The sequence below is a fragment of the Mustela nivalis genome, assembly GCF_964662115.1.
Source record: "Mustela nivalis genome assembly, chromosome: 14".
Classification (NCBI taxonomy): Eukaryota; Metazoa; Chordata; class Mammalia; order Carnivora; family Mustelidae; genus Mustela; species Mustela nivalis.
Genome location: NC_139033.1, coordinates 46,569,131 through 46,594,191, shown reverse-complemented (window position 1 = coordinate 46,594,191; position 25,061 = coordinate 46,569,131). Strand labels below are relative to the sequence as shown.

At 42.9% G+C, this 25,061-nt stretch overlaps 1 protein-coding gene and 1 long non-coding RNA gene across 2 annotated transcripts in view; one reads left to right on the top strand and one right to left on the bottom strand.

Moving 5' to 3' along the window:
- Positions 1-9,145: 9,145 nt before the first annotated feature.
- Positions 9,146-25,061, bottom strand: part of PSTPIP2 (proline-serine-threonine phosphatase interacting protein 2) — a 69,004-nt gene continuing 53,088 nt past the window's right edge. Inside the window, exons 6-14 of the mRNA XM_082699309.1 lie at positions 22,622-22,772; positions 22,009-22,054; positions 21,040-21,119; positions 18,494-18,592; positions 17,028-17,124; positions 16,831-16,912; positions 15,510-15,544; positions 14,174-14,231; positions 9,146-10,753 (exon numbers count right to left, since the gene is read on the bottom strand). Coding sequence (XP_082555435.1) covers positions 14,182-14,231; positions 15,510-15,544; positions 16,831-16,912; positions 17,028-17,124; positions 18,494-18,592; positions 21,040-21,119; positions 22,009-22,054; positions 22,622-22,772 — 640 coding nt within the window. The 3' untranslated portion in view covers positions 9,146-10,753; positions 14,174-14,181. The remainder of the gene's footprint in view (positions 10,754-14,173; positions 14,232-15,509; positions 15,545-16,830; positions 16,913-17,027; positions 17,125-18,493; positions 18,593-21,039; positions 21,120-22,008; positions 22,055-22,621; positions 22,773-25,061) is intronic.
- Positions 14,609-16,243, top strand: LOC309848127. The gene is made up of 2 exons (XR_014302830.1): positions 14,609-14,673; positions 15,658-16,243. It is a non-coding gene; the product is annotated as an uncharacterized lncRNA (long non-coding RNA).

Genomic DNA, 25,061 nt, shown 5'->3' with positions numbered 1-25,061 from the left:
AAAGAATGGTTTCGTGTATTTTGAAATCCTCAACAACAAAAATGTTATCAAGCCACTCAGTATACACATGCGCTTTGTATACCTCTGTGTGTGTGTGTGTGTGTGTGTGTGTGTGTGTGCTTATTTATTTATTTATTTATTTATAATGGGCAAGACTTGGTAAATACGAACAAAATCTTTTTACCACCTTTACTACCCATTACTTTTGCTGGTGTTTCTTCAGGTCTGGAATGCCCTTTCCGGTTTAGACCAATTCAAATCCTTCTTGGCCTTCAAAGTTCTGTACGTGTTAGTCACTACTTAGCAAAACAGAAGTGACCCTACCTTCACTTCCTATGGTTTACAATTTAGTTGGAAAGCATAGATAAGTTGAGATAAATGTATCACAACCTAAGGGGGAAAATGGCATACTTTACATTTACAAATTGAATTTTGTTTAAAAAAAAAAGTGTAAAAAATATATATATATATATGAACTGAATTTGTTAGAACTTAGTACTATAAGCAGTTTTGCTGGTCAGTTCAGGCAACAGAATAAATTAATCTATATTAAATTTAATAGTGTAGTTTAGGGGCACTTGGGTCGCTCAGTGGATTAAGCCTCTGCCTTCTGCTCAGGTCATGATCTCGGTCCTAGGATCCAGCCCTGCATCAGGCTCTCTGCTCAGCCTGCTCTGCCTACCTGTGATCTCTTTCTCTGTCAAATAAATAAATAAAATATTTTTTTAATTTAATACTGTAGTCTAAAATACTTGAAGGAATTTAAGTCATAAATGGAACTGATTGTTGAACAAAATTTGGTCTATTGAATTGGAATGACCAAATGTTTAAGCCTCCCAAATGTTTAATCACTGGCCTAATTTAACAGTGGAAGGTTTGCTACTAAGATCCTTGGGTAGGGGCGCCTGGGTGACTCAGTGGGTTAAGGCCTCTGCCTTTGGCTCATCTCAGGGTCCTGGGATCAAGCCCCACATTGGGCTCTCTGCTCAGCAGGGAGCCTGCTTCCTCCTCTCTCTCTGCCTGCCTCTCTGCCTACTTGTGATCTCTGTCAAATAAACAAATAACAATCTTAAAAAAAAAAAAAAACTATCACACTTAAAAAAAAAAAGATCCATGGGTAGTGATAATCACCATTTCCTGAGCTCTTACTATCAGTCAGGAACTGTTCTGACTACTTTTCACATAATCCATTTGATTCTCACAATTCTGCAAAGTCAGTTGTTTCATTGTTCTCATTTTATAGAAAGGGACTGAGACTCAGAGATGTTAAATGATTTGCCTACGGACATTCTAGCAAGCTAGCCTGAGCTAGTAAATGGGAGGGCTGGAATTTGAACCAATGAAGTCGTACAGTATAAATACACTTTTTTAAAAAAAGATTCTCCTTATTTATTTGAGAGAGAGAGAGAAAGAGAGCTCAAGCAGGGGGAGCGGCAGGCAGAGGGAGAAGCAGGCAGAGGGAGAGGGAGAAACAGTCTCCCCGCTAAGCAGGGAGCCCAATACGGGCTTGATCCCAAGACCCTGGGATCATGACCTGAACTGAAGGCAGACGCTTAACTGACTGAGCCACCCAGGGGCCCCCAAATAGACTGTTAAGATAGGTATCTAGGCTTACTCTCTCCGTAATTGCAGTACTCTGTACTTACACACTGGAGCTGAGATGAGTATCAGAAATACTTCATTTAAAAGATACTGGGTTATTCAGAATAGTCACAGCACTGACTATTGGGTATTGGTTTTATATATATATTTTTTCCCTTCAAAAAAATCCTATAATAGTGTTAAATTATAATATTCTTAAATGTGTCTGCAAACAACATAGAAGTATAACATAAAAAACATGTAATAGAAAGTTAACCCTACTCTCCCTAGAGTTAATCATTATTAACAGTTCAGTATGCATCCTTTCAAACATTCTACCCATGTACAAATATCACATTCTTAAATACTCAGTGTTTATGTATATATTGTCTGTAACCTTTTAATTCATAAATTATGAAGATATTTCCTTGTAAGGAAAATGACTCTTTCATTTTTCCCTTAATTAATTAAATATTCCCTAACTTTATTTAAACACACTTCTTTTTTTTTTTTAAGATTTTATTTATTTACTTGACACACAGAGATCACAAGTAGGCAGAGAGAGAGGGGCAATCAGGCTCTCCGCTGAGCAGAGAGCCCTATGTGGGGCTCGATCCCAAGACTCTGGGATCATGGCCTGAGTCGAAGGCAGAGGCTTTAACCCACTGGGCCATCCAGGAGCCCCTAAACACACTTCTGATGGCCATTAAATTGTTTCTAATTTTTCATTATTAAAAACAATGCCTAGAGGCTGGCTCAGTGGGTAGAGGATACATTCTTGATCTTGGGGTTGCAAGTTTGAGCCCCATATTGGGTATAGAGATTACTAAAAAAAAAAAAAAAAAATCTTGAAAAAAAAAACAATGCTTACAAATGACCACACTTTTATATTTTTTGTGCATGTGTTTTTCCATAAGATATATGCCTAGCTGCAAAATTGCTGATCAAAGACACATTCTCATTTTTTTTTTAAGATTATTTATTTATTTGACAGAGAGAGATCACAAGTAGGCAGAGAGGCAGGAAGAGAGAGGAAGGGAAGCAGGCTCCCCGCTGAGCAGAGAGCCCGATGTGGGACTCTGAGATCATGACCTGAGCCGAAGGCAGCGGCTTAACCCACTGAGCCACCCAGGTGCCCCTCATTTTTAATTCTAATAAGTATTTACTAAATTTCCTTCCAATGTGTTATATTCATTTTCACCGCAGCTTTCAAAATTTAAAATAATTTTCAGGTCACATGGGGGGCTCAGTCAGTTAAGCATTTGCCTTCAGCTCAGGTCATGATCCCAGTGTCCTGGGACAGAGCCCCACATCTGGCTCTCTGCTCAGCAGGGAACCTGCTTCTCCCTTTCCCTCTGCCTGCCACTCTCCCTGCTTATTCTTTTTTTCTCTCTCTCCCCCTCTCTCCCTCTCTGCCAAATAAATAAATAAATTCTTTTTAAAAATTTTTAAATAAAATAATTTTCAATCTCATGAAAAAAATCCCAATTTAAAACCATTACCAGGCAATCATAAAAGGAGTAGAATTTACGTACTATATTACAGTATTCCAAAATTTAATATGAGCCTGATTCCTAAGGCAGCCAGTATCCGGAACAGCATTTGCCATAACTTTCAGTGAAAGTTGCTGAACTCAGGAATGAGCTCAGGGTAAACCCTTCTTAAACTCCCTTACAAAATTCGATTCCACAGGCTCTGTTGCCATCTGGCGGCAATACCCCCCTGATGATGCAGCCTCTCACGTGATTTCCGAGAAGTCCCTCATGCTACAGTTAATTACTTCCTCAATCTGTACAAGGCATTAATTATTTCATCATTCATGATTACTAAACATATTTTTAAAAAATTATGAGGAAATCACTTTACTTCTATATTTCTCTTTCTTTCTTTCTTTCTTTCTTTCTTTCTTTCTTTCTTTCTTTCTTTTTTAAGATTTAATTTATTTATGTGACAGAGGAAGACAGCAAGAGAGGGAACACAAGCAGGGGGAGTAGAAGGGGAGAACAGGCTTCCCACCAAGCAGGTAGCCTGATGCGGGGGTCCATCCCAGGACCCTGGGATCATGACCTGAGCAAAAGATGCTTAATGAATAACGCCTCTAAGTTTTTTAGTTTCTTGAGACAATTAGCTGGAAGTGCATGTACCAAAAATATCCTGACTATATCTTTTTTGAAGACTCTTATATAGATGAGGTTTCTTTTATTAACAGACTTTTGTTTCTACAGGAAGCCAAACATATAAAACTTTTATTTTTTTATATTACTTCCCCTCTCATAATCTTGCCCTCTTTAAAAAAAAAAAAAAAAAAAAAAAGATAAATGAGTCATAGAAATGGTGAGTGCATCCCAAACATCAGATACCTGCTGGTGTCCCACTCATATCTCCTTGGCATTTATGATTTCTGAGTATGAGATCCAAACTCCAACTGTCACATCTTTGCCTCAGAGCCCGCTTTGGGTACACATTCACCAGGCTGAAGGTGCCACGGGAATACTGCATCCCCCTAAACTGAAAGCAGCCCTCAACCAGTGACAGATGGGGGTTGACATATAAATACCATGATGGGTTGAATTGTATCCCTCAAAATTTGTATATTGAAGTCCTAACTTCCAATACTTGAGAATGTGACCTTATTTGATGATAGGATCGTTAGAGAATCTGGTTAAAAGGAGGTCATAAAGGTGGGCCCTAACCATGACCTGTGTCCTTCTACAAAGGTGGAATTGGGACACAGAAACATGCAGAGAAGTAAGATAACGATCTACCAGGCTAGGAGAGGGATCTAGAACAGCTCCTTCCCACACAGTCCTTAGAAGAAAACAACTCTGCTGACCATGTGACTTTGGACTTCTAAACTCCACAACTGTGAGATAACACATTTCTGTTGTTTAAGCCTGTCAGTATGGTACCTTATTATAGCAGCTTTAGCAAAGCTCCCTCACACCTGTCAGGGACTAACACTGTGATCTGCCTTCTGTGGTATTTCCCAGAGTCCCCTGTGGGATTCAGCTCCAACTGACCACAGTGGCGACATCCTTGATAACACAGTCTCTATTCACTTCCTTCTCTTCCCTTTTTCAGTTCCCATTTCACTACTAGTGTTCTCTGGGTTCACCTCTGAAGTAAACTACTTGATCTCAAACTCTCGAACTCTCAAACTCTTGAACTCCTGGTCTCCAGGCCTCCTTGAGGAACCCAAACTAAGATAGTTAGTATCAGAAATGGTGCTCAGGGGCACCTGGGTGGCTCAGTGGGTTAAAGCCTCTGCCTTCGGCCCAGGTCATTATCCCAGGGTCCAGGGATCGAGCCCCACGTCTGGCTCTCTGATCAGCGGGGAGTCTGCTTCCCTTCCTCTCTCTGCCTGCCTCTCTGCCTATTTGTGACCTCTGTCTGTCAAATAAATAAAGAAAATCTTAAAAAAAAGAAAGAAATGGTGCTCAGATGTCAAAATGGCATTCTGGAATCAGACCCCTTCCCAGCCAGATGGTCACAAGGATCTCACGGCTTATGGAAGTGGAGTGGCGATGACCACCAAGCTGAAGCATCACAATCATTGGAGACCTCATCTGTAGGGACTCAGGACAGGATTCAGGGGGATGGTTTTATACAACATTCCTGATATTTGAGAGATATGGGGTGAAACGTAATTATAAGGACCAATAGAGTGGGTTGGTTGTCGACTGCCATCGTAATACCAAATAGAATTACAAGCTCGGATCACTAGGACTGACAAGAAAGCCAGAAAGCCTCTTTGGTAACATGGACAGAAATGCATTTTATAAAAGTTACCCAAAAAGTTACAAAGGAAACAGAAACAGGAACGTGAAATAATGTTACTCCAAACTAGCTTATCCTTATTTAGACCCTCCCCAAGTCAGATCCAGGGGGCATTCTGGTACATTCTGGAACAGGCAGGGGCAAATCCAGAAGGCCAGGATGTCACACAATGCAGACACCTCCACCAACTTCCTCTGTTGCACCCATGTTTCTCCTTCCAGCTCATATCTGTGGCCTCAGAGGACATTTCCTTCAACCCGGTGGGTGAGAAGAGCAGAACACTCACATCCGGCTCAAGAGTAAATCAGGTCTGCATGTTAACTGTTGATCATCTCTATGTGGACAGCTGCTCCATGACACCCCTCCAGGATGAAGAGAACTGCTCCCCGTGGGCAGCGCATCGAGTAACACAGTCGGTCATCAGCCTGGTGTGAAAAGAGGAGGAGCCCCAGGTAAGCACAGATGCGGACTGCTAGGCAATGGTGCATGACTTGACTCATGGATCAGGGAATGGGATCAGAAGACTCAAAACAAAAGAATGGGCAGCAAAATGTGAAATGTGTGTTACTTAGCAGCACCTGCAAGAAGCTACTCATCGAAGGAGATCCAGAGCAACCAGGTGGGTAGGATGACTCATCCGGGGACGTCCAACCAGCCTCTGGCCTTGGCCATGCCCCTCCATGGACTCATGGACAGAGAGCTGAATGGCAGGGATGAAGACTCTTAAAAGGGCCCCCACTCCCCAGGCCTGCCTTCGTGACTGCTGCTAAATGTCTGCACAATTAGTCCCTGAACCTGAAGTCGACCCCTAAATACGTTGTCATCCCCCCAAGGAGACCAACCAGCGACTTGATGGAAACGTGATTCCACTGAACTCCTTCCACTCTAGAAGGAGCAGATTCACCTCTGCTGGGACTGATTCCAAGAACAGAGTCTCCTTTTCTGCTGATCTTATCTTGGCCAACAATGCTATCCAAAGGCTGAAAGAGTGTCTCATGTATAATTATGAAATCCCACAAATCACCTTAGACCGGTATTTGCCAAATTGTTTTTCATTATCCTATGGAGCCTTTTTAGACATTTTTTTCTAATTGCCACTCCTGTGATATGTTAATACTACAGATAACACTGGATATTTGTATATTCACCACTGTGTGTGCTTTAAACATAAGAAGAGTAAGATTGGTTTTCCTGGGGTGCCTGGGTGGCTCAGTGGGTTAAGCCTCTGCCTTCAGGTCAGGTCATGATTCCAGGGTCCTGGAATCAAGCCCCACATCAGGCTCTCTGCTCTGAGGGGAGACTGCTTCCTCCTCTCTCTCTCTGCCTGCCTCTCTGCCTACTTGTGATCTCTGTCAAATAAATAAAATTTTTTTTAAGATTTATTTATTTATTTATTTGACAGAGAGAGAGATCACAAGTAGGCAGAGAGGCAGGCAGAGAGAGAGAGAGGAGGAAGCAGGCTCCCTGCTGAGCAGAGAGCCCAATGTGGGACTCGATCCCAGGACCCTGAGATCATGACCTGAGCGGAAGGCAGCGGCTTAATCCACTGAGCCACACAGGCACCCAATAAATATTTTTTTTAAAAGATTAGTTTTCCCATCAAGATCCAATTTTCACCCCCCCCCCCATGAGCAATACTGCCCCCACTGAAAATGCATACCTGACACCAAGAGCTTTACTTTATAGAAGTTGGTGCCACGATGGGGAAAGGTCCATGGGCTCCACTTTGTCTGCTACATGCCATGTCACCTAGAAGCTGCTGTCCTGATAGGATGTTGGTGGCAGCTTGAGAATATGCTGCAGAATTGGGGTGCTGGTCTTAAAGATGAAGTCTTATATGGTGCTTATACAGTCATAATACGGTACTGTGTGTTGACCCCAATAGATAGAAAACACAGGTCTGGGAGCAAAGGGATGAGACTGGCCTCTGCCACCAGAGATCACACTGACCCACTTGGGAAACTGGTGCTTCCCATCTCTTCAACTTCAGGCTCTGCTGGACTAGAGCATCTGGCATGACGTGGTTGCTGGGAGATGTATCAACCAGGTGACACAGAAAGGCTTCCACTGTGGTGGGGGGGTCTGGGTGGCTCAACCGGTTAAGCAGCTGCCAGGTCATGATCCCAGGGTCTTGAGATCGAGTCCCATGTCAGGCTCCCTGCCGGTGGAGAGTCTGCTTTTCCCTCTCCTTCTGACAAGAGCCTGATAACCAAGGGCTAAGACCCCTTAGGGATGAGGGTTTGGGTCACCCCCACCAATCAGTAGACTTGCCAAGGGAGAAGGGCATCCAGAATGTGTGGTATTAATTTGCTAGGGCTGCTGTATCAAAATACCACAAACTGGTTGGTATAAACAGTAGAAATACATTTTCTTGCAGTTCTGGAAGCTGGCAATCCAAGATTAAGGTGCTGGTTGGTTTCCTCTGAGGCCTCTCCCGTCGGCTTGCTGATGGCCATCTTCTGGTTATTTTTCACAAGGTCCTTTCATGCACATTCAGTCCTGGTGTGTCTCTTAACGCTTCTTAGAAGGACACCGATCAGACTAGATTAGTGCCCCACCCCAGGGATCTCATTTCCACTTCCTCACCTCTTTCAAGGCCCTGTCTCCAAACACAGTCACGTCCTGTGGTACAGAGGTGTGGGACTTCAACACATAAATTTGCGCAGCGGGGAGCAATGGCCAGAATACAGTTCATTCCATAACTGGCTGGTAGAGGAAGGAGAGGATGAATAGCAGTTTTAGACTCAGGACCATCTATAGCAAGGGACTATAGCTTGTCCTACTAAACCTGCTGGGTGAGTGTGTGTGTGTGTGTGTGTGTGTGTGTGTGTGTAAACCAGAACTTGAAGAAGTGGTGGCAGGGTGGAGTCCAGCTCATGTGGGCACAGTGGATCTGACCCACACAGGGGTCAGCCACTGTCAGGGTACCATCCACATCCCCTCAGTACTTAGCATTTCCTCCCACAGCAGCCCAGATTCCAGGAACTGCCCCTCCCAAGGACTCTCTCAGTGATCTGGACCCCACTCTGTGGCCATTTCCGCCTTTTGGGCAGCTCAGAAATGCCAGGGAATTCGTGCCTCCCGGGGTGGTCCTCAACCAGTGAGTGAAGAGAGGTGGGGAAGGAATATGAACCGCTCCACCCCACCGGGGAGCCATCCCTGAGATGCATGTCCCACACGGTTCCCCAGGAGTCCCCAGATTGAAGCCCCAGTGCCCGCATTGCTGACTGGCTGGATAATGTAGGCTTTTGCTTTCCCTCCCTTCCCCCCTTCCTTCCGTCCCCTTTACCTCCCCACTCCCATACAGGTGCTTTCTGGGATCATCCCCCCCAGAAAAAGGACCTGCACTCAAGTTCTTATCTCTGGGTGGGCTTCCAGCAGAACTCAAATTAAGACAGCCACGGTCTTCAGGGTAGCTCATATTTACTAAACTTAACATACATACTTATTTGACTGGCTTCACTGCCTTTACACTCTGGGTTCTCTCTCAATTGGTTGTTTCTCCAGGTCTTCTCTCTTTCATACTCACTACAGTGTGTCAGGTGCTGGGACACAGCAGGAAGTACTGACAGAGAGGGACCTGCTGTCATGAAGGTTACTGTCCAGGAGGGAAGCCAGACTTGGAACAATTAATTTCAAACGTGAATCTTGTTGTGTCAAGGAAAATATGGGAGAGAGAAAAGGACACAGCCGTGGGATCCAATCTAGTCTGGATTAAACTAGACGGTGGACGGTGCCTCCCCAAGGAAGCGACTTTGCCTGGAGGATCACAAAAATGCAAAATAAATCCCAAATCACTAAGAACCTTTATTTCACTTCATATCCAACTGAAAAAGCCACAAAATAAAAATATTTTCAATTCATAAGACTTTTACATCAATGACACTGACCAATAGAGAGAAAAGTGAAATCCCTGAGGAAATGCCAACAATAAATAAAATACTTAAAAACAGAATGTTCTGAGTTCGAAGGAAAATTTCCTGAGCCTGCTCAATTTGGGGAAGCCAATGGCCCTTTGCAAACTTCAGTTTCTCAAAAGGATATCCAACTGACGCAAGTTTCCTGTCATGACAAGAAGCGGCCCCTTTCAGTAACACCTTACATTAAATGGGGGGAAATAATCAATTTTGTTTCAATCAATTTATGCATAGTTCTGAGAAATCTATTGCACTGGCAGGAGAAGAAAATACATGTTCTTGGTGACAACAGAATTTTACAACATACCGAGTAAGTAGCAGTGCTAGTTTGCTATTCACCACAATGTACTGTTTTCTCATGGTGTGTAGATATTACACAAAAGGGATGTAAGTCTCCCCACTGTTTGTGGGTAACAAAAGGAAGACTCAAATACCTGTGGAAGGCTAAGATCAACACTTTTAAAAATTCCAGAAAGATTCTCTGTGAAGAAGACCCGGGATGGAGGACTCGCATGGGAGCGCTAAACTTCCTTTTAGCAATGGAGTCGAAATATCCTGTTGCACGGATTCTAGGATGTGCTTTTTTCCCAACACTTTCGCGAATCAAATTCAAATGGGCGTGGCCATTAACTGTCACAGATTAATGGTCAACTCCTCTACCTAACTTTCTCAGTGGTACATAAAATAATGGCATACTTTATAATCAACGGCTTCTTAGATGAATTCAATATGGCGCTCTGTACTTCAGCACACACAGTGAGTCATACAAAAATAAAGCTGACATTTAAACCCTGGTAATGTTCCCAATTGAAAAGACACTGGCAAAAACATTTGGCGTCTGAAATTTCAACACGAGCACCACAGCCTCAGGAAGGATTAGTTCGAATGGTGATGTGGGATAAGCTTACACTCCAGTTTTGGTTCTGTCCCTAATCAGTAAGGAAGTGGATTTCACACTGCTGGGCCTCATTTCCTCATCTGTAAAATGAGAAAGTAGAATCAGATGGCCTCTCAGTCCTCCAGCCAAAAAGGAAGGGGATTTAAAATTCCGCGCCACTCAGGACGTGTGTGGCTGTGGAATGTTCCACAGACACGCTGCCCCCAAAGCCAAGATGCTCCTACAGGCTGATGGCTTGGGCCCCTCTGCAGCCACCTCTCCCCCAACAAGAGGAGTCAAGGCTCCAAATCCAGAGAGGTTCCTGGATCCAGGAGATAACGTAATTCATTCACAACGTTGGTAACTGACAGGAAAAGAGCAATTCTTCAGTCTGGGGCAATCTGTAAACTTCTTTTAAAAATTTCAGAACTTTCCTAACCTCAGTTGATCTAAATGTCTGCAATCAATATAAAATACCAAAACATGACAGCAAGGTCTCACTTCAAAGTTTCATGACTGACACAGCTTGGCTACAGATGCTACTGCTCTGAGTGTTTTCCTCCCACGTCCTAGAATCACCAGCCAGAAAAGGAGTTGTTTTCTGAAAGAAAATAACAGAGACATTTCATTTGAATGAACCATTCGCATCAGCTCCTCACTCCCACCTTGATATATTATCTGTTGAGAATATGTCTGGTTGGCCAAAGAATGGTGGCAAATGGTGAGGAATAAGTATTAAAATAGATGAAAAACTTAGGGTGACTGGGTGGTTCAATCAGTTAAGCAGCCAACTCTTGATTTTGGCTCGGGTCATGATCTCAGTGTCCTGGGATTGAGCCTGGTGTTGGGCTCCCCACTCAACAGGAGTCTGTTGGAGATGCTCTCCCTCTCCCACTGCTCCTCCCCACCTCTCACAGATCACACATTCTCTCTCTCTCTCTCTCTCTGTCAAATAAATAAATAAAATCTTTTTTAAAAATTTTTATTTATTTGAGAGAGAGAGAGAGCACAAGCAGGAGGAGCAGCAGAGGGAGCAGCAGTCTCTCCGCTGAGCAAGGAGCCCAATGCAGGACTCGATTCCAGGGTCCCAGGATCCCAGGATCATGAGCTGAGCCGAAGGCAAACGCTTAACCAACTGAGCCACCCCGGCACCCCTCAAAGAAATAATTTTTTTAGAAAGTGATGAAAAATGGGTTGTGACAACACCAGTATTGCTTTCTGGTAAATAATATACATATTTATATTTTTTGATACACAAGTTATAATCTGTCTTTACCTAAACATGTTACAACTAAAAACAGGCACAGTAGCTAGCATCAATGACACCACACAAACCACAGATTCCTACACCTTCCTATTTCATTTCCAAAGGCTCAAGCTCTTTTAAGTGTTGTGATAAGTTGCTTGGCTAAGTTATTAACTAAGACAGACTTCCTTCCTTCTTCCTTTGTAAGAGACAAAATTCTCTTTGACTCTGTCAGTAGTACACACCTATGCTGAGTGCCCACGCGTTGAGCTGGCGCACACCAATGAACCCGAGGAAGTGACAGAGCTCACATGTGTTGGCCTTAGTATCCAAACAGCAGATTCTTCAGCTCTAAGGAACTAGAGTTCCTGGGTCAAAGGTTACCATTAAGCAACTAGAATACATGCTTTATGCAAGTAGGTGAGGGTAGGAAAGGAAGAGGTTAAGAAAACAAAAACACTGTAAGTGTGTAAGCCTGATGATTTACAGACCTGTACTCCTGGGGCAAATAATACATTATATGTTAATAAAAATAACTAATTTTTTAAAAACAAAAAAAAAACAAAACAAAAAACAACAACAATAAAACAAACTCTTGGAGCTGCCAATGACCATGGGCAGCCATCATAAACATGGTGTTCCAGAGGGCAGGAATCTCAAGTCACTGATTCCCTATGACCCTCTCTACCTCTACTATGGGCCGTGCCTCTTTCCATGAGAAAAAGGAACCTTACAAAATGAAGAAGTGATGATGACCAGGTATAGACTCCAGTTGCTTATAAGTCAGAAAGTTATGCATAGTCAGAGGCCTGGGTATTTTAGGTCTTTGATTTCCATCATCTTGCACAGATAAGTTGTTTAGATATTAAAGACATTTATTAAGCAATTTAAGGACTCATGTTTAAATATAAATACATACTAGTTAATTGTTTCTATGTAACCAAAACAACACAGCTTCTGTCCTATCTAGATAATGGGCCGTAAGTCATGAAGCAGGTGTTTTCAGAGGACTAAAGACAAGCAATGTTTGACGTGCTCACTTCATGAATTTTTCAGTGCTACACTGTTGGTGGAAATGCAAGCTGGTGCAGCCACTCTGGAAAACAGCATGGAAGTTCCTCAAAAAGTTGAAAATAGAGCTACCCTATAACCCAGCAATTGCACTACTAGGTATTTACCCTAAATATACAAATGTAGGGATCTGAAGGGGCACCTGCACACCAATGTTTGTAGCAGCAATGTCCACAATAGCTAAACCATGAGAAAGGCCCAGATGTCCATCAACAGATAAATAGATAAAGATGATGTGGTATATATATATACAATGGAATATTACTCAGCTGTCAAAAAATGAAATCTTGCCATTTGTGACAATGTGGATGGAGCTAGAGGGTATTATGCTAAGCAAAATAAGACAATAAGAGAAAGACAATTATCATATGATCTCACTCACATGTGGAAATTAAGAAACAAAACAGAGGATCATGGGGGAAGAGAGGAAAAAATAGAGCAAGACAAAATCAGAGAGGGAGATGAACCAGAAGAGACTCTTAATCATGGGAAATAAGCTGAGGGTTGCTGGAAGGGAGGGGGATGGAGGGGTGACTGGGTGATGGGCATTAAGGAGGGCATGTGATATAATGAGCACTGGGTATTATAGAAGACTAATGAATCACTGACCTCTACCTCTGAAACTAATACTATATTACATGTTAATTTAATTTAAATTTTTAATAATTTTTTTAAAGAACTTTTTGGTGCTATAAAACACTAAAAGAAAGCCACCACAGAGCACTATTCAAACCTGTTCCATTTCCTAAGTGACAGTAGCACCAAACCAGGGAGGATGGGAGAAAGGCTGGTCCAGTTCCCACAGCCCACGCCCACTCCTGGCACTCCCGGGAACACACTAAATCAAGAATGTGCCAGAAGGTCAACTCTTCAAAAACACTTTTTTATTAAATAAGTAATAAAGTTTCACTGTAGACAAACTGGAAAACATAAGTAAAGACAAAGAAAAACTAGTACTAGTTTGGGAATATATCTTTTTGAGACTTTTCTTTGCTCATACGTACATATGTTGTCATACCCCAAGATATGCCGATTTGGGCTAAAACTGTTATACTTTATAGAGTTTTATATAGTACTCTTTTGGTTTCAAAGGCATTCCTTTACATTTGTGAAGACTGAGATTGCAACATGAAGACATGTTGCAAGTGTCTGAGAACCAGACAGAGCGCCATCTCTGCAGCAACGGCTGGCTCTGTAGTTCAGCTCTAGGAATCCCTGTAGTTTGCTAGTTTGGAGCAGTAATAATCTGAGACAAGATGACTCTCTTAATGCCCTTGTGTAATGGTGAGTGTGACAGTGTTTGCCTCATTTTCACTGACTTCTTTTTACTTGACTTTCTCCCCTTTCAGAAATAGGGGCATACACTATTACTTTTAAACAGTGAAGATCACGTGTGTTTTGTTTGTGATCCTTGCCTTGAGCGTAAGTGTGTTATAGCCACAAAGAGCTTAACAGGAGCAGAAAACGAGCTGCAGAATAATTAGGGAAGGGTGAATCTCTTCGTTCAAGTACGTATGGCATGGGCTCCAGTCCCCTTGCTGTATGGAAACCAGACTGGCCATCCTGCAGAACCCCATGCACCGAGGGCCAGCCTGAGGCAAGGCCTTGCTGCTTGCAGTGGTGTTGTAAAGGAGCTTCCAAGACTCACAGACACACTCACCACTCTAAATGCAACTTGATTATGTAAACATTAAAGGTTCTTACCATTGATGTTACTGGTAGATCAGACTGTAGTCATTAACCAAAGAATAATCCTGATCATCTGCAGAAGGCAAAAACAGAGCAACATTAAGTTCACCTTGTTTCATGGTAAGATCTTAATCCTTCTGGAATCAAAACATTCCAGTGAAATATTCTAGCAACTGTCCTTTTATAAAAAGAAAACATCTGGTGACAAATCCTACAAATGGCAGGCACGACTATAAACCAAAGGATTCACTCACACATTCTGGAAATCACTGCTATGATTTCATTGCCCTTTTGCATCCATGTGCAGAGAGCAGCACCTAGAGTGAAGTCTTCTTCAAACATAGGCATAAATAAGTCCCATGTTATCTGGTGGTAATTGTTTTACAAAAATAACTTAAACCCTTACATTTTTCAAAGATACCACTTCAGCCCTGGTTTTCTTTTCAGTAGCTAAAGTTCTACTAAGCTCCCATATGCAGCAGGAGTTGTCTCTTCCCTCAGTCCCTTGAACACAGGTAGGTATATCTTTCTTTTATTCAAATAATAGATATTTGTTGAGCACCTCCTATGTGCCCACAGCTCTATTAGGTGCTATGAGCGATACAGGAGAAAAATCAAGTGCCACCCTCAAGGGTCTTATAATTATCCAAGGAATAAAACTAACCCAAAAAAATGCTATCATGTGTGGTTGTCCCAGAGTTATCATAGGAGTTCTGAGTGAAAAAGACCAGAGTGATTAGTGAAAGACCCAGTTACGGTCAGTACCCAAATATATAATATCAGGTCATATGTTTCTAGACATCTATGCCTTCTATCAGGTATGTTTCTGGGTAATCCAAAGGAAACTATATCTCACTTTGCTGTTTTTATGGTTCAAGTTCAAATAATCTCTTACATATGACTGCCTTGTGTTTCTTTTGATACTCCCAAGAGTGGATTTCTCTTTGGTAAGCTATAAAGTAAACCACCAATTACCAAAGTCCACTCTGTGATAAATAGTATTATGTTAAGATCCTAATATAGGTTCATTCTCTTGAGAATTTGATTCTATTTATTCCCTTCTTTCCCTTTATCTCAGCATTCTAACTACTCAGCCTTAGAGAGAACATGATGGGGCACCTGGGTGGCTCAGTCAGTTATACAACTGACTTCACCTCAAGTCATGATCTCAGGATCCTGGGATCGAGCCCTATGTGGAACTCTACACTCAGCAGGCAGTCTGCTTCTCCCTCTGCCCCTGCTCATGCACGCTCTCTCTCAAATAAATAAATAAAATCTTTAGGGGAAAAAAGAGAGAGAAAGAGAGAAAACATGACATAAGCATTTCAAAAGGTCTTTCTTGGTGTCATACCTGGTGTACTTCTAGGAACTGGGAGAGGTCCTCTCCTGTAGGAAATGAAAACCAAAGTCTTTCAGATAAGTTCTTACTATTTTTCTAATTCTTGACTTCACACTACAAGCATACAGCCCTCTAATCAGATCTGGTTTCTGTTCTGGAGAGTCAGGAGAGTTCAGATGAAGGAAAACGCCTACACCACCACCGACCCACCGGAATCTAGGCTGCCGACATTCTATTATGCTGCGGGCAGGATGTACAGGGCCCTGCCCCCACACCCCAGACCGACAGGAGGAAAATCTCTGCTGTGATCATGTGGTTTCCTGACCTCTGGGTACCTCAGCATGTCCACATGTAAGATGGAAAATACAAGCAGCTCCCCCCTCACCGTGAGGATGAAAGGAGCTAATTCCCAGGAACTCTTCTGAACAGAGCCTGGTATTCTTAAGTATTGATGAGTGTCTGGCAATGCCCCCTCAAATATTCCCTTTGCTTTTTAAAAACTGAAATGGAAATTAGCAGCTTCGATGTGAAACTGACTGTGTGAAATAGAAGTTTCTTTTCTGTCAGGATCCTTTATAGCTGGGGCAGCAGACTCATTCTGCAAAGGGCCAGACAGTAAGTGACTTGGGCTTTGTTGGCCCTGAGGACAACCTTGTTAGAACTGTCAACTCAAATGCAAAACCAGTTGTGGACAAAATGTAAACAAAATGTGCATGGTCGCGTTCCAATAAAACTTTATATGAGCACTGACATCTGTACTTTGTGTAATTTTCACATGTCACAAAACGGTATCCTTTTCTCCTTTTTCAGCCATTTACAAATGTAAAAACTACTCTTTACTCCTGGGCCCTATCAATAGAGGTTGGTCAGAGTTGACTCACAGGGGGCCAGAGCCTGCTGACCCTTGCTTTCCACAAGCTATAAAAAAGACAGGATTTGTATGTGAGTAACAATAATCACACTCAAGCGTAATATAGCCCTCCTTAAACTATGACTGGTAAAATCCACTGAGCATTTGTCCTAAAAACGCTACCTGCCCAAATCTAGCAACCTCACTAAGCAAATGCAGTGGTAGATGTGTTCCAATTCTAATATTGCTTAGAACACTGACGATAGCAACATTTATTAAAAGTATGGACTCTGAAAAACAATCTGAGGGTTTTGAAGGGGCGGGGAGTGGGAGGTTGGGGGAACCAGGTGGTGGGTATTGGAGAGGGCACAGATTGCATGGAGCACTGGGTGTGGTGCAAAAATAATGAATGCTGTTATGCTGAAAAAATAAAACATTTAAAAAAATATATTTTTCTTCATGTGAAAGGTAGCTGCTTATTACCTTGCTAAGTTAGGCCCCGGGGCCTTTCCCTGTGAGGCTGTATTCTTCTGGGGGCAGTAGAAATTCTCATACATGATGGGGGCTGGGGGAACCAAGAAACAAAATAGTAAGATGCTGGTGTCTTCCAATCTCGACACGTGATGCAGAAGACTCACAGAAATGCTGAAATAACCCCACAGCCTGAGCGCTTCAGTCACCTGGTGGGGTCTGTCCAGTTTTTCGGTGGTTCACAAAAAATGCAATGTCTTTCTCAATGCTGCATGCTTCCAAGCTCTTACGAACTTCTTCATACATCTAACAAAAAGAAGATAAATCAGGACACCTGGGTGGCTCTGTCAGTTAAGCATCTGCCTTAAGCTCGGGTCATGATCCCAAAGTTCTGCGATGGAGTCCTGCATCGGGCTCCCTGCTCAGCGGGGAGTCTGCTCCCTCTCCATCTACCCCTCCCCCCTGCTGTGCACTCTCTCTTTCTCGGACAAATAATTAAACAAATAATTAAACTTTTGGGAAAAGTGGGATATAACAATCTTAAAAAAATAAAAAAGATAAATCAACCTAGAGGTATGTCAGTGATAACTATGATACAGCTTATTAAAACAGGTTTGATGAATGGCTGAATCTTTCAAATTTTGTTTTAAAAAAGAAAAAGAGACATCCCCAAGTCTCTTTTTATATCACTCATATATAGGGATTTCTCTGATGCATATCCGGTGTTAAAATTGTTTTAAAGATGGTGAGAAATGTATCTCTGTGGCAGCATAAAAACCTTGCCAGGAAGAGGGTGGTTTTTTTTTTTTTTCTTTTTTAAAAATACCAATAGCCAAAGGAAATAGATACCAAAACTAGTGCCACACACAAATGTAAAGACAATGTGCTAACTTGGAAGAAGTTCTAGTCAATTCTATAGGTCTCCCAGGTGTTTAGCTGTTCTTCTAAAGTTTAGCTGTTCTTCTAAACTTCTAAAGTTTAGCTGTCCCATCTAAGTGAGGGTGCTATTTCTCAGCAAAGAAGGTCCTGATAATTTGAATTCTAATCCCTCCGAGGTTTGAGAATCCCACAAGGATTGCTGTGCCCAAGGTAAACCTGGGCATTGACCCTGGGAATACTGTTGAAGTAAATCTTGAGCCCTGGCCTCATCATTAGCCTGGGCAAGTGTCAGTGGGCAAGCACTTGGACCTGTCCTGGAGTGACACTCTGGGACCCACAGTCATACTGTGAATTCTCCATCATCCATAAATTAAACCGCATTTGGGGGCACCTGGGTGGCTCAGTTGATTAAGTGCCTTTGGCTCAGGTCATGATCTCAGGGTCCTGGGCAGGGACCCCGCTCTTCCCCAGCCTTCGACCCCTCTTCCTGCTTGTGTACACTCTGTCTCTCTTTCTCTCAAATAAATAATTAAAAATCTTAAAAAACAAAACAAAACAAAACAAAACTGCATTTGGGTCTCCCTTCTCTGCTCCCTGCCCTAACTCTGAATTCCTTCAAGAGAAAGTCATGGTAGCAAAGCAAAGGGGTCAGGCAGTTCGGTGTTTATTTGGGCCTATCAGCTCACTGTGTGGCCTTGGGCAAGTCACTGTACCTCTCTCAAATGAGAGGGTAGACTCATAAATGTCTATGGTCCCTTCCACTCTACTGACTCCTCCGTGGACACCTTTGACTTACGTCATCGCTTGTGACACACTGTTGTGACAGCTGATTCACGTGTAACCACAACGCGTTCCGAAAGAAGTTTATTCGTTCACATTCTTGAGCTTCAAACATCTATGGAAACATAACTCCATGTCCAGACATAGGCAGAGAAAGAGGACATTTGTCTAGATTGGCTATGACTTAAGAAACAGTATCAACCTTCATTATCTGTAAGATTACTGCCCCATTTAGGATCTTACCCTCACCACCAGGGAAACTCATCAACTCTCATCACAGGCAAAGGACGCAAGTGGTATTCTCATATGGTATTAGCACAAGCAGGATCAGATATAGTTCTGAAGGTAAGAGGTAATGAAGAACCCAGAGAGCAAGGTTCTAACCTGAACTCCAGCTCACATTTCCAACTGCCTAATGGGTATCTCCATCTGGCAGTTTGCCAGAGCCTCCAACTCAAACCTTTGCCCTGTCCCTATGACGTAATTCACATGGCAAGATGATCACAACTGTGGAAGACGGTTCATGAGAACATGGAAGAACCTGCACTTGCCTTCTATCTCCGCATATTTTTGAAAATCTCTTTAACAAAAAAGTTCTTTAGAGAAGTCCCTCCCTGAACAATAGTGGGGTGTTTTTTTTTTATATATAAACAAATACCAGCTTTTGGGAAAAGTGGGATATAAACAAATACCAACTTTTGGAAAAAGCTATCATTCTAGAAAGTGGATGCTATTTGATTCATCAGGGAATATTCTATGTTAATGTACTTTTTAACGTTGAATGCAACACTATTACATTTTGAAGGTTTTTATAATGTAAATCTTCACACATCCACAAGAGAGAATGGTCTAATGAATGCCCACGTACCCATCACCAGCTTAAACATTTATCAACTCACACCCAATTCTGTTTTATTATATGCCCATCAACTCAACTACTCCCCAGAGTATTTTGAAGCAAATAACATTATTTCACCTGCAAACCTTTTAGGATTTATATGTAGTGTATATTTTAGGTTTTATTTATTATTTATTTAATATACTTAGCATATTAGTATATTTTGTATTTATGTGGCATGTAAATACTAAAATTTCTTATTATTTTTAATTATAGAATATTGCACATAGGAAGAATCATAGGGACACTGTAATAAATACCCACATATCAACCACCTAACTCGGTCAACAATTTTGGCCATATTTGCCTCCGATTCTGTTGAAGGCCCTTGTGTGCTTTCCCCAGTCTCCATCACCTTCTCCTTCCTCATAGAAAACCATTCTCCTAAATTTTATCATTCCCATGCAGGCTTTTTAAAACATGTATGTGTCCATAAAATGTATATGATATTGCTTTACATTTTTTTAAACCTTAAAAAAAAGGCCTTAGTCTAGGCTTTTCCATGAGAGTGCGGAATCAAGGACGTAAAACAAAAGAGTGTTTTGGGAAGGGGATAGTGACCCGCAGTACTAGAGAGTAGATATAAATCAAATAAGATCAGGAAGTACAAAGGCCTGCTGGACCTCAAACCATGGAGACCTCCAGTTCCTCAAGCGAGCAGCCCTGAGAGGGTAGGGGTGGGCAGGGGGGATCCCCAGACACAGCCGGCTGGGAAAGGGAAAGGGAAAGGGCAGTGAGGATGTGAAGACAACTCCTTCAAGAAGCCTGGCTAGGAAGAGAGGAGAAGGAAGCAGACAGGACACAACAGCCAGTAGGTTCTAAAACCAAGAATGAGCCAAGTTAAGCGAATCACAAGAGCAGAAGTTCACACTAAAGGCTGTGCACAGGCGTGAGGGAAGGACAGCGGGATGGTGGCATCTTGAGCCCAGCTGGCGGGACAGGCTCTTGATAGGGCGGAGGTAGCCCCTTTTCAATGAACAGGAGAAAAGGAAGGGAGGAGGATGGAGATCAGTAGTTCTGAGGCTCGAATTTGCATAAGAATCACCTGCGGACTTAGTAACACAAGGCTGAGCCCACTCCAACAGTTTCTGTTCAGTAGGTCTGAGAATCTGCATCTCTAACAGATTCCCAGGGGATGCTGATGCTATGAATCCTGGGACTTCACTTTGAGAACCACTGGTAAGAAAAAGATTATGTCTTTATTTTCTCCGCGAAATTGTGAGGCCATGTGCTAAAAACGAAGCAGGGGTAATGATGAAATCAAAGGTGTAGTGAGAGTAGAAACTTCTGAAGCCTGCTCGCCTCCTGCCTGAGTTCTCTTTATCCAACAGCAGGTTCAGGTGAGACTCTGGAAAGATACTGACGTCATCACCACTCCCCTGACTCAGCTATGGCACGTCTGGGCTAACCGAACACAAGAGGAGGTCCTGGGGCAGCATCAGACACAATGGTCAGGGCTAAGACGCGGGAGAAAGATGAGGTCTGGGGGAAAACCCTCTGGCTCCTTCCCTCCTCCACTGAGATTTCTTGATTTCTAATTTGCCCTCAAACAATTCTATGAGACTTGGGGTCCTCTAATAAAGGGGGGTGCGAGTCTGCCAGGGCAGACTCCCCAGGTTCTGGGAGGAAACCCACCCCCTCCCAAGCAGCTGCCCGTTCTGTACCTCGCAGGCCTTGATGTGCTCGCTCTGCCAGTCTTCACGGATCTTCTCCAGGGTGCTGATGTGCATCATGTATGTCTTGTCTGCAATGCAGGGGAGGGGCCTGGCTTCAGAAAACGGATGGGACCAGGCTGTGCAGACCCACCGCCCAGCCTGCCCTGATGGAGTAGCACTGAGCTCTCAAGGACCCCAGATCTCTGAACCCTGGAAGGCCAGGGTTCAGGGCCATCTCTCCTTCTCGTAACATCTTTATGAATCAAGTACTTTCTTTTTAGACATTAAACCAAGCAAGTAGCAAGAAAGGGATCAAGAGAAGAGAGAGAAGCCTGGCAGGAACCTCAGCCAGGGTCCTCTTTGGCTAATTCAGCCTCAATAGCTTCCTTCCCATTTTCAGGAAAATGATTCAGGGAGAGAACTGTCGAGTTTCTTTGGTTTTGGATTTAGACGCTTCCTAAGTGGCCACAGTCATGAGTGTCTTGTCTCCTGCAGGGTATTCTGGGATTAGAGTGCTTTGCAAACACCTGGTTTGGATCTCAGATTTCAGCCATGACAAGGCCTCCCAACTTGCCTATTCCCTTCATAGCAAGAGTTGGTAGGGCCGAAATTGGCTTTTAAGAGAGATGTTCCCAATGAGTGAGCACCTAATTACAAAGAAGCTGCCCCATCACACTCCCCCCTACCCCCACCCTGTGCCCAACACCACCTTCTCCACCATTCAGTTCCAAGTCAGGCCCAAGACCTAAGTGTGGGTGCTGCGACAGAAACTGCTGGCCCAGTTGCTACCTCTCACTTTCCCAGGTTCTGATATACCCTCTCTCCCTCTTTCTCTCCTTCCCTCCCTCCAGATAGCTCAGTAATCCCACTGTCTGTCTATAAATGACTGTGTGGTCTATAACACTACCTTTCCAGACAGAGTCTGTGGAATGTCAGCCCCACAAAAACCCTCCCCCCTCCCCGGGAGCAGCCCCTCACCCGAGTCTTCTACTGCAGTCTTCGAAGTTGCCAGTTTCACAAAAAGCTGTGAGGACAAAGGACAGAGGAGAAATGCTGGGCCAGACTTCCACAGGCCAACCAGACTTACAATGACTGTGAAGAGAACAGTGTAGCCCAGGTCTTACCTGTGTTTCTCTCAGCAAATCATTCAACCTGCCCCCTAATCTTATCACCAATGGGCAACAGCCACAGAACATCTTGCCCTCTGTTTTCCTAAAGACATACCCCTGGCCTCTGGTTGCTGTCAATCTTCTATTCAGATTACATAAAATGGTAATCACTGAATCAGGAGGTGGCCGGGCTATAAAAAATACTTGAGTTTTGAAGAAAGATGGAAAAAAAAAAAAAAAGCAAAACCCCCCTCCCCAACTTCTTATCAACCCAGTCCTATCCCCCGGCCACACTCTTCTAGCTCTTCCTGAACTCAATAATTGTGACAAGGGGTTTTCTGGGTCAGAGGATCCTAGTGGCCCAGAGGAAGATATTGTCAGGGACTGAGGAAGCAGCTCCATTTTTAATGAAGATTATTAACTGGATTCAGTTTCAGATGCAGAAATCTCAGCTTTCTCAGGCCGCCGGCTCTCCCAGGTACCTTTTCTTGTTGCTTCGGGTTTACCAGGTTGGCGCTCCGGTGGACAGCCTGCTCTGCCTCATCTTTGTCTCGGCACTTCTGCTCGTAGGTCTTCTTTGCCTTTGTTGTTAGAAGCCAAAAAAGGACCAAAACATGTGAGCAGAATGGTACCCTGCAAAGCAACCATGCCAGCCCACTGGACCCGGCAAAGCACGGGGCGCTCGGATCAGCATTGAGGTCACCACTCGATGGTGGGCATTCTGAGGGCAACACTCTATCTGATCTTTTTTGGGAAGGTTTCTCCAGCCCTTTTCCAAACTGCATGGGGGTGGCAACCTGATCAAGGAAGTAATCACTCCTATTTTGGCAAACACAAAGTACTAGAGCTTCAAAAACTGACAGAAACAAAAGATGGGATTTGAAATAGGCAAAATCAAGGTAGGTATGTAACCATAAGGTGTGAAATCGAGCAAATATGTAACCCAAGCCTCGGAACGTAGATGCAATCATTTGGCTGTGGTAATCATAATTATGCCTCAGTATCCCAAGGTGCCCTCCCTAGCAAGTGACAGAGGGGAGGGCACCAATCCCATTGATTCTGGCACATAGGCATAGCCATGTTCCTTTCTGATTTAAAGAACAATTTTAGCTAGTCTGAAAGTAGGCCATGGTCTATCATGGGCCATTATTACTACCATGAGTGTAAAAATAGTTCTCAAACTACAACTAGTGAATCAGAGCATTTTCTGTTTCAACTACTAAGGCAAAGTCTTAACTTTGAACAAATAAAGCTGCAAATCAGCTAATAAAAATGTTGACCCCCAAAAACCGCTTGACCAAGAACGAATACTCCTTTGCAGGGATGGTCTGTGCTCATCAAATATTGCACGTGTCTTCTTGCATTTCTTGGCAGCCTCTGCAATTCGGCTGGGGTTGACCTTTCAGTAAACAGCCATATAATTCTCTGTACATGCTACACACACATAGAAATGTCCTAATCTTTCATAATTACAAGTGCATGAGATATTCATGCAATAATTTTCCTTTGTAACAATATGTGAGACATTTCTCTATTATCAAGCATGAGCCCTGTAGCCGAACACTTAAATGGTTGTAAATACACACACACACACCCCACAATTTTAACTATCTCTCTATTGGTAGACATTTATTTTCTTTCATGTTTTTATAACATAAAAATATGCTGATTTTATTTTGGGTGGTATGAATTTATCTACACAGGTCAAATTCCTAGAAGTGTAATTGTTTGGTAAACGAGTATGTATATGACTAACTTCCTTCCAAAATGACCACACCAACTGAAACTCCCACCAGCAGCATATGGAGTAAATTTCCTCACTCTCACGAACACCAAGCTTAGACAATATGCCTGACCTTTTCTAATACTAGAGAAAGAGTGACAAACACATTTAAAATAAATGAAAAAATTAGAGTGGTCTCGGCAAAGAAATAGAAAAGCACAGCAAAGGCAGAGAAGATCAAAAGAAGAACCAAATGGAGGGGCGCCTGGATGGCTCAGTCAGTTAAGCATCTGACTTTGTCTCAGGTCATGATCTTGGGTCCTGAGGCCCACTGGGCTCCCTGCTCAGCAGAGAGTCTGATTGTCCCTCTCCCTCTGCCCCTCTTCCTGCTTCTGCTTTCTCTCTCAAATAAATAAATAAACATTTTAAAAGATAAATAAAAAAAAGAACTGGGGCTCCTGGGTGGCTCAGTGAGTTAAGCCTCTGCCTTCAGCTCAGGTCATGATCTCAGGGTCCTAGGATCAAGCCCTGTATCAGGCTCTCTGCTCAGCAGGGAGCCTGCTTCCTCTTTTCTCTGCCTGCCTCTCTGCCTACTTGTGATCTTTCTCTCTGTCAAATAAATAAATAAAATCTTTCAAAAAAAAAAAAAGACATTCTCAGATGACGAAAAACTCAGAGTATTTGTTGCTAGCAGACTGCTCTGTAGAATGGCTAAAGGAAGTTCTTTGGGGGCGCTTGGCTGGCTCAGTTGGCAGAACATGTGCCGCTTGATCTCATGGTCATGAGTTCAAGACCCACACTGGGCGTGGAGCCTACTTAAAAAAAAAAGTTCTCTAAGCAAAAGGAAACTATAAAAGAAGAAACCTTGGAACATCAAGAGGAAAAAAGGACACACTCAGCAAAAAGAAAAAAAAAGAATAAATACAATAGTCTTTTTTTTTTCTTGAGTTTTCTAAATCATTTTTGATAGTTGAAGCAAAAGTCTTAACATTGATATGGCTCTCTGTGTAGGTAGAAGACAGAGTTGAGAAATGTGTATTTCACTAAGGCTTTCTCTTCAATTGTAAGAAAGCTCACCCCAGACCACTCAAAACATAAAAGTGCTGGGAATTTGATTTATTGTCCATCGCCATTTCTGGAATTACACTAACATCACTTCTTATTCATCAGTGGCTTTGAGGTGTTGTGCATCACGGGAA